This window comes from Melospiza georgiana, chromosome 20 (assembly GCF_028018845.1).
Source record: "Melospiza georgiana isolate bMelGeo1 chromosome 20, bMelGeo1.pri, whole genome shotgun sequence".
NCBI lineage: Eukaryota > Metazoa > Chordata > Aves > Passeriformes > Passerellidae > Melospiza > Melospiza georgiana.
Window position 1 is genome coordinate 2,269,708 of NC_080449.1, and position 8,464 is coordinate 2,278,171.

Below are 8,464 nucleotides of genomic sequence, written 5' to 3' on the forward strand. Positions count from 1 at the left end.
GTCCGTGGGTTCCCCTGTGGGGTGCTCACCCCACGGGTGCCTCCCACTCCCTGTGATCTCTCCTTCCATCCCCCGGGCCTCGCTCTGATTTTATTGAAGAGGCAGCTGAGAATTAAGGTCAAAGCCTTGAAGAAGACCTCGCACGGCTGCGTTCCACGGTGGGATGTCCCGGAGGGAATCATCCCCCATGTGTTTCACACAGCCCGAATTTGGGGGTTGCCCTCCCATCTCTGCACTGGCCCAACCCCTCCCCGTGTCCTTTTCTTCACACGGGCTCTCCTGAGCTTCAGCGGAGCCTTCAGCCCCCCAAGGTTTGGTGAGCGGCCACCATCTGCTCCGGGGCTCCCCGAGCTGTCGCCTCCGCGGGTGGCAAAGCCTTCCTCTCAGGAAGCGTCGCCCTTCATCATCCTCCGGCAGTGCCGGGCTGCGCAGAGCATCACCACCCTCCTGTGCCTGCGGCGGGCACTGCACGGCCGGGAGCCCCGGAGCTGCTCACACACGGGGCTGGCTCGGGAGTTCTTCATTCTGGTGCCTGGATCAGCCCCGGGAGGAGCTGGAGCTGGGGAAGGTCCAGAGCTGGGATGCCAGACAATACCTGTCCCCAGCAAAAAGAGCACAAATACCTGTCCTAGCAAAAACAGCACAAATACCTGTCCCCAGCAAAAACGGCACAAATACCTGTCCCCAGCAAACAGAGCATAAATACCTGTCCCCAGCAAAAACAGCACAAATATCTGTCCCCAGCAAAAAGAACACAAATACCTGTCCCCAGCAAAAAGAGGCCCAGGAGCAGGACGTGCCTGTGGCTTTCTGGTTGGTTTGTTTGTTTGTTTGGGTGATTTTTTACAAAATAAATGTGCCTTTTGCTGTGTGTGAAGCACCAGCGAGCTGAGGCACCCCAGTTAGGGGAGGATTTGCAGGATCCCAGTAGCCAAGGGATCCCTGCAGTTACAAAAACTCCCAAGAGCTCGTGCTGGGTCACAAAGGCCAGGGGCTGTGGGTGCCCTGCCATGGTTACCCATGGAATCCATGCAGTGAGACTGAGAATTCCTGAGAATTCACAGGGATTTTCCTCCTGGCTCGTGTCCCACATCTGGGGATGCTCCGGCCCCTGCAGCCCCTGCTGGGAACCCAGCCCCTGCTCAGGGCTGCCCCTCATTTTCAGGCTCCCAGCTGTGGGATCTCAGCACCTCAGGACTGATGTGCCGAGTCACCAAGACCACCCTTGCGGGGCTCGGAGGTCCTGGAATGTTGCCAGAAGTGTCTGGTGGCTGGACTTTGATCCTGCCCGGGAGACGACACCTGTATGAGGACGGGAGGATTTCAGTGGGGTGAATGGTGAAAGGATAAGTTAGTTAGAGTGAAACACAGGGTTTAGGATTTCTGTACAGGGGGGTCTAGAGAAGTAAGATGGAGGAATTGGGGCGTGTCCTGTCCTTCTTCTTCTTCTTCTTGGCCTCCATCTTCTGTGGTGATGTTGGCACTTTGGGATTGGTTATTACTAAAAGTGCACTGGTCAATAAGGGTAAAAGGTATTGGGGAAAATTGATAAATATTGTATACGTAGTTTTGAGTATAAAGATAAGTGACCACCCCGGTGGCTCTCAGTGTGCTCATGGCTGGCTGCTGTGCAGACCTCCGTTGGGCTGAGAGAAAATCTTTTAGATAAACAGCTAATAAACACTGAAGACCGAGAAAAAACCTGAAGCCTCTTTTCGTCTTTTGGAGCGCGGGCTGCCCAAGGCCATCCCGAGCCTTCCCGGGCCATTAAAACAGCCGAGAAAGAGACATTGAGCAAGTCCACAAGTCATTGCCATGGTTGGCTTTCCACCCCCCCGTCCTGGTTCTCCCAGGCTCCTCCTCACACCACCATTCCTCTGGAGTGGCATCTCTGAGAAGCTCCCTCTCCATCACCCCCAGAACAGGACATCACCAGGGTGGGCATTGAGCTTTTGGTTGGTTTTTTCTGTTTATTTCTTTTCCCCCTACAAACAATTGCAGGAAATGAGGCTGGTTTTAAGCCACAGAGAGCCTCACATTAGCTCAGCTCTTCCATTTACTCAAGGAGGGCACAGCTCTGCAGCACCTTCTGGCTCCCAGCTTGGGGAATCCCACATGGGACAACTCCAAACCAGCAGCTTGAGCTTTGGTGCAGCGACTTTTCCACCTGAGGATCCTCCATCGTCTGTAAATCCTCCAAGGATCAACACACGATTTCTGGATGTGGCCCTTGGAGCTCGATTTGGAGAATTCCTTGGCAAGAAATGAAATGTTTGAACTCCAGGCTCCCGATTAGAGTTGGTGAGACCTCTCCTCACCTGAGGCTGCCACAGATCTGCCCTGAGGGGAATGAGGACATCCAGGAGGTGCCTGTGGGATGGGAGCTGGGTGCTGGGAGAGCCGAGAGACGTCCCCGGCATGGAGGCACCGGGGCTCCGTGAGGTGACCCGCGTGTGGCAGCTGTGAAAACGCCAATCACTTGTTTTTAAAATTTTAAAAAGTTTAATAGTAATAAAATGGTTCAAAAGAATAGTAACACAATTAGAGTAATAGCAATTTGGACAAATTGAATTAGGACAATATGAGACAATAAAAGCAAAGAGTTACGGACGTCCGGGTACCTTTTTCTGGGCATCACGAGCCCAAAAAAGGACCCCCGTTAACAAAGGATTAACCCTTAAGAACAATAGTCCGTTGCATATTCATACAGCTCATACATGATGCATAAACTCCATTCAAACACAGGATTCTGTCTGGTGTGTGTCAGCTTCTTCCTTCAAATCCTAACAGCGCCTCCAAGGCGGGAAGAAGTTCGTTTCTTCTGATAAGAAGGCAATAAATTCCCTTTCTCTGAAAGATCTAGGTGTCCTGTGACTGCTATCTCGCTGCAAGCCCTTTCTGTTAAACAAAGCATCTTACATAGCATAGTTTCTATTTTAACAATTTTCATAACCTAAAACCATATTTAACACAGTACTTAAGAGAATTAATACAGCCTTTCTTTCTAACACAACACATATAATATTCATTCATTTTAATATTTGTGAAAAGCCAATCATAAAAAGGCCAATGCATTTTTCACAGCAGCCCTGGCAGAGGGAAGGCGTTCGGGACACGGGGGCTGCAGGTCCCTGGGCTGTGCCGGCCCCGCAGCTCCCTGCAAGCAGAGCTGCTCAGAACACGCTGGGCATGGAAATCTGGAGCTAAAAGACAAACTCAGCCCGTGCTGAGGAAGGGGAAGGCGCTGCTGGAGAGAACCACAGCGACATCCCCTGCGCAGGCAGGGACACGCCGGGCGGGGCTGGGGCACCGCGGCACGCCTGGGCGGAGGATTTGCCTTTTTCTGTTCCTGCTTAGTCAGACTGATGAGTTTCTCTGTGGGGAAACAGCTCCAGATGGGCAAACGGGGCAGCAGTGAGGCCCGCTGAAGGGACAGGGGCTGCTGGTGACTCCCCTCGAGGTGACCCTGCGGTGGCAGGAAAGCCCCGAGGGGTCTGTGCAGGAGTTCTGCAGCTTTCAGACCCCTGTGTGCTGTGGGGCTGATTTGTCGCTGCACAGAGAGCTCTGCTGCACCCCCACTGGCAGTCTCGGAGGGGAAACTGAGGCACAGAAGTGCATGAGGCCCCCTCTCAATGGGGGCGCAGAGGAGGGTCAGCTTCTCCCCTCAGAAAATCCCAGGCCTCCCTCTTCCTTTCCCTCCACCACCTGGAAGATTGCTGAGTCTCCCTGCAGGGAACCCCCACTCTGGGAGGTGCCAGCCCAGTGGGCTCAGGGACAGGAGATCAGCCCCAGAGGGAGGGCAGGAGCTGGGCATTGGGCAGGGATGGGCATTGGGCAGGGATGGGCATTGGGCAGGAGATGGGCATTGGGCAGGGATGGGCATTGGGCAGGGATGGGCATTGGGAAGGGATGGGCATTGGGCAGGAGCTGGGCATTGGGCAGGGATGGGCATTGGGCAGGAGATGGGCATTGGGCAGGGATGGGCATCGGGCAGGGATGGGCATTGGGCAGGGATGGGCACTGGGCAGGAGCTGGGCATTGGGCAGGGATGGGCATTGGGCAGAGCTGGGCATTGGGCAGGGATGGGCATTGGGCAGGGATGGGCATCGGGCAGGAGCTGGGCATCGGGCAGGGATGGGCATTGGGCAGGGATGGGCATTGGGCAGGAGCTGGGCATTGGGCAGGGATGGGCATCGGGCAGGGATGGGCATTGGGAAGGGATGGGCATTGGGCAGGGATGGGCATTGGGCAGGGATGGGCATTGGGCAAGGATGGGCATTGGGCAGGAGCTGGGCATCGGGCAGGGATGGGCATTGGGCAGGGATGGGCATTGGGCAGGAGCTGGGCATTGGACAGGGATGGGCATTGGGCAAGGATGGGCATTGGGCAGGAGCTGGGCATTGGGCAGGGATGGGCATCGGGCAGCGATGGGCATCGGGCAGCGATGGGCACTGGGCAGGGATGGGCATTGGGCGGTGCTGCCAGGGCAGGCAGGCTCCCACCTGGAGCTCTCCTGTTTGTTCCGTGGGTTCCACGGGCCTGGCCTGGGCAGCCCTGACTCCTCAGGGAATATTTTCTGCTGTCACAGGGATGGCCAGAAGGAAGTGGCTTTTCCCTCTGCAAAGCGTGTGGGAAATGGAATTCGCTGCCAGCAGCTTCAGCTGCAGTTTGGGGTGTTTGTCCCTGGCCTGGCCAGGAGGATGCTGTGCCATCACCCCTGGGCACAGGGAGGGGCAGGCTGTGCCCAGATCTGCTGGTGGCAAGGTGCTGAGGCTCTGCACAAGGCACTGTGGGGGCCATGGATGGGGCACGGTGGAGGCTGCTGAATGTCTGCATCTTTTCTACTGCAGCACTTCTGGTGCCACGGACTGGCACGGGTGCCAGCAACCCTCTCCTTGCCCTGGCACAGCCACGTCCTCACTCCATCCATCCTCGTGGGTGTCACCAGCCCACGGTGCCCTGGAAAGCCCCGAAGCCACCCTGGAAAAGGCCCTGTTGGGGGCACAAGGCCACCCCCAGCCAAGCTGTGCCGCAGGGATGAGACCCCAGCAGAGCCCTGGCACTGGGTCTCAGAGCCTGGCAGGGGCTGTGGGACCCTGGGTGCCCATGGGGGCAGGCAGAGCCTGGCAGGGGGCTGGGAGCTGCAGAGGGTGCAGAGCTGCTGTGCCCTGCCCGGTGCTCAGGACATGGGCACCGTGCCCTCTGCCCAGTGCCTGGTGCTCGGGGTTTGCAGGTGCCCACAGACCTGCAGAGTGCAGTGTCCCCATGCCAGTCCCTGCTCACTGCCCAAACCAGAGTGGTGCCAGTGCTGGTGCCAGTGTGCAGAGCTCAGTGCCCGGTGCATGGCACACAGTGCTGCTGGTGCCTGGTGGTGGTGACAGTGCATGGTGGCACTGCCCGCTCTGTGTGGTCTCTCTGTGCACTGTGTGGTGCTGGTGCCAATGCCGGTGCTGATGCTGGTACCCACTGCTGGTGCCCAGTTCCTGGTACCAGTGGGTGGTGCTGGTTTGATGCCTCGGTACTGGTGGCCTTGCCCGGTGCCCAATACCCCTGTCCAGTGCCAAGTGTCCCTGTCCAGCTGTGGTACCAGTGCCTCCTGAGCAGTGTCCATGCCCATTGCCCAGCGCCCAGTTCCCTGTGCCCACTGTCAGGTGCCCAGTTCCCTGTGCCCACTGTCCAGTTCCCTGTGCCCACTGTCCAGTTCCCAGTGCCCAGTTCCCTGTGCCCACTGCTCAGTTCCCTGTGCCCAGTGCCCACTGCCGAGCACTCAGTTCCCTGTGCCCACTGCCCAGTTCCCAGTTCCCTGTGCCCACTGCCCACTACCCAGTTCCCTGTGCCTCTGTCCAGTTCCCTGTGCCCACTGCCGAGCACTCAGTTCCCTGTGCCCAGTGCTCAGTTCCCTGTGCCCATTGTCCAGTTCCCTGTGCCCAGTGCTCAGTTCCCTGTGCCCATTGTCCAGTTCCCTGTGCCCATTGTCCAGTTCCCTGTGCCCAGTTCCCAGTTCCCTGTGCCCATTGTCCAGTTCCCTGTGCCCAGTGCCCCCTGCCCGGTTCCCTGTGCCCATTGTCCAGTTCCCTGTGCCCACTGCCCCCTGCCCGGTTCCCTGTGCCCTGCCCTGCGCCGGTGCCCGTGGGCTGGGCCGGTGGCTGTGTTGGGGCTGGCCGGGGGGCGGGTGCTGGCTGTGGGCTGTCCCTGCCCCGCTCTCTCGGGGCCGGCCGGTCTGTCTGTCTGCAGGCCGGTCCGTCTGTCTGTCTGTGGCTCGGGGCGGCGCCGCTCGGGGCGGGCCGTGCAGGAGGAAGCGCAGCCGGGGCAGAGCGGCCCCGCAGCGGCCGGAGCCGCGCTCGGTGAGTCCCGGGGCTCGCTGCCCCACCGTGCCCGTGCCCGTGCCCGTGCCCTGCCCGCTCCCCCTGCGCCCCTTCCCCTGCCTGCCCTCCTCCTTGCTCGGCGCCCCCCGCCCCGATTCCCCAGCTCCCACCGCTGCCCCGTCCCCAACCCCCCTCCCGACATTCCCTGTCCTGTCCCCTCTCCCCTCCCCAGCTGTCCCTGCCCTGTCCCCTCTCCCCTCTGCCTTTCCACTCCCCTGCACCCCCTTTCCTCCCGCTCCTCTCCCCGCTTCTTTCGTCCCGCACTGTGTCTCCCCAGAGATCCCCACCCCACTGCCCCACCTGCACTCTGTGCCCCACTCAGCCTCCCCTCCTGCCCCCCGTGCCCTGCTCACCCCCTGCCCCCGCTCCTGCCTCCCCTCCCGGCTCTGGTGGCTCCTCGTGTACCTTGTGGGGGTCCCTTGGGGGGCAGGGAGGGGGAGCACAGCTCTGCTCTCACCCAAACCAGGGGGTCCGGGGGGGCTGCCGGGGGTGACAGGGGCTCTGTCCCGCAGGGGTGGGCAGTGCCTGACAAGGGGCAGGGACATGGATCGGGGAGTCACCGTGCAGAACCCCTACGCCAGCGTCAACATCCCGCGGGAGCAGTTCCAGCAGAGCTTCATCACTCGCTACCTGAGGGACGAGCCCACCGTCATCGCCAACCCCGCGGCCGTGCCCTCCTACGGCACCGGGGGGCACACAGAGCTCGCCAATGGCTGCAACAGCCCAGACATCTCCACAGACAAGTCCTGGTCCCGTCCCTACAACCCCTACGGCAGCCTGAGGATGCACAATGGGGACTCGTCTGCCTCCTTCTACACCGTGAGCCTGGACAAGGCGCCCAAGGGCCAGGAGCAGGAGGCTGCCAGGAGATGTGGCTGCTGCAGGTGCTGCTCCTGGTGCCCAAAGTGCTGCTGTGTCATCTCCTAGGGGCCCTCCCTGCACACACAGGATGTGTGACCATGGCATGGGGCCAGGCGACCCCACAGGGACATGGCTGCTGGCCTGGGCACCCCTGGCAGAGCTGGCACTGCCTGGACTGACGTTGCTTTTTACTTGTGAACTCTGCAGCCAGATGTGCTGGCGATGGGCACCTGCCAGGTGGGTCATAAGGACGATGTGTGCCAGGACAGGTGTCACCAAGAAGTGGAGAAGGGGCAGCACTGAGCCTGTGATCCTGCACTGAGCCCCTGCCAGTGTCCCTGTGCTGGGAACTCCAACCTGGCAAGGGGCAGGCAGTGCCCAGTGCTCGAGGCTGGGTTTGCATGCTGGCAGCCCTGTGTGCATGGCAGAGGAGGACATCATCATCATCATCACTGTCCTGGAGCAGAGGAGCCAGGGACAAGCCTCCAGCTGGCACAGAAATGAGCATGCCCCCTCCCACAGCATCACAGGGGTGCTGCTGGCCTCTGCCCCAAACTACATCTGGATCCTGCTCCTCCTCACCACGCTGCCCATGGGGCAGAGCGATGGAAACAGGAAAAACAAACAGCCAAAGCATGGCAGAGTGCTGGGCCGTGCTCCAGGGCAGCTCCTGATGGCACAGCATGCATGTGGGCATTAACATCCCTGTGCCAGGAAATCCCCAGCCCCATTCTGTTCCTCCTGCCAGGCTTGTGGGGTGCTGGGCACACCCTCTTGTCCCGTCTGCATCCAGAGACGGGTCCAGCGGTGCCCTCGGGCACCTTGCTGGGGAGGCAGAGGCCCAGCATTGGCCTTTGGCAGCTCCCAGGGCTTGGAGGAAGGGGGGAGGAGCTGCTGGCTCTCCCCTGTGCTGGAGCTCCTCCAGGCTGGGCTCTGGGCTGGGGCTGCTGCCATGGCCCTGGAACAAGCCCGCTGTTGTGCTGCCGTCCCTCCCTGGGGCTGCTCTGCTCCCTGGCTGCTGCAGGGCTGCCTGCTCGGTGGGACCGGGCCTTGGGAGGAGTGCCTGTGTTTGCAGATGACTTCAGGCTGCTGCAAATAAAATTACAGTCCTCTCCTGCCCTGCCAAGGTGTGCCTCTTCCCTCCACCCAGGCTTTTCTGGGATTCCCGTGTCATTTCTTGCTTTCCCTGGTGGGTGTGTAAGGGCAGCTCTAAAGCCTCCAAACCAGGTTTAACTGTT

General features: G+C 60.0%; 1 protein-coding gene across 1 annotated transcript; it reads left to right on the plus strand.

The window, feature by feature from the left end:
- Nucleotides 1–6,292: 6,292 nt before the first annotated feature.
- CYSRT1 (cysteine rich tail 1) lies at nucleotides 6,293–7,462 on the plus strand. Its single transcript, XM_058038387.1, has 2 exons — nucleotides 6,293–6,344; nucleotides 6,878–7,462. Exon 2 carries the CDS (start codon nucleotides 6,909–6,911, stop codon nucleotides 7,290–7,292), a length of 384 nt encoding a protein of 127 aa, XP_057894370.1. The 5' UTR covers nucleotides 6,293–6,344; nucleotides 6,878–6,908; the 3' UTR covers nucleotides 7,293–7,462.
- Nucleotides 7,463–8,464: the final 1,002 nt, after the last annotated feature.

What these genes read in the sequence shown, in the direction of transcription:
- CYSRT1 (XM_058038387.1), top strand. Translation starts at nt 6,909, where the DNA reads ATGGATCGGGGAGTCACCGTGCAGAACCCCTACGCCAGCGTCAACATC.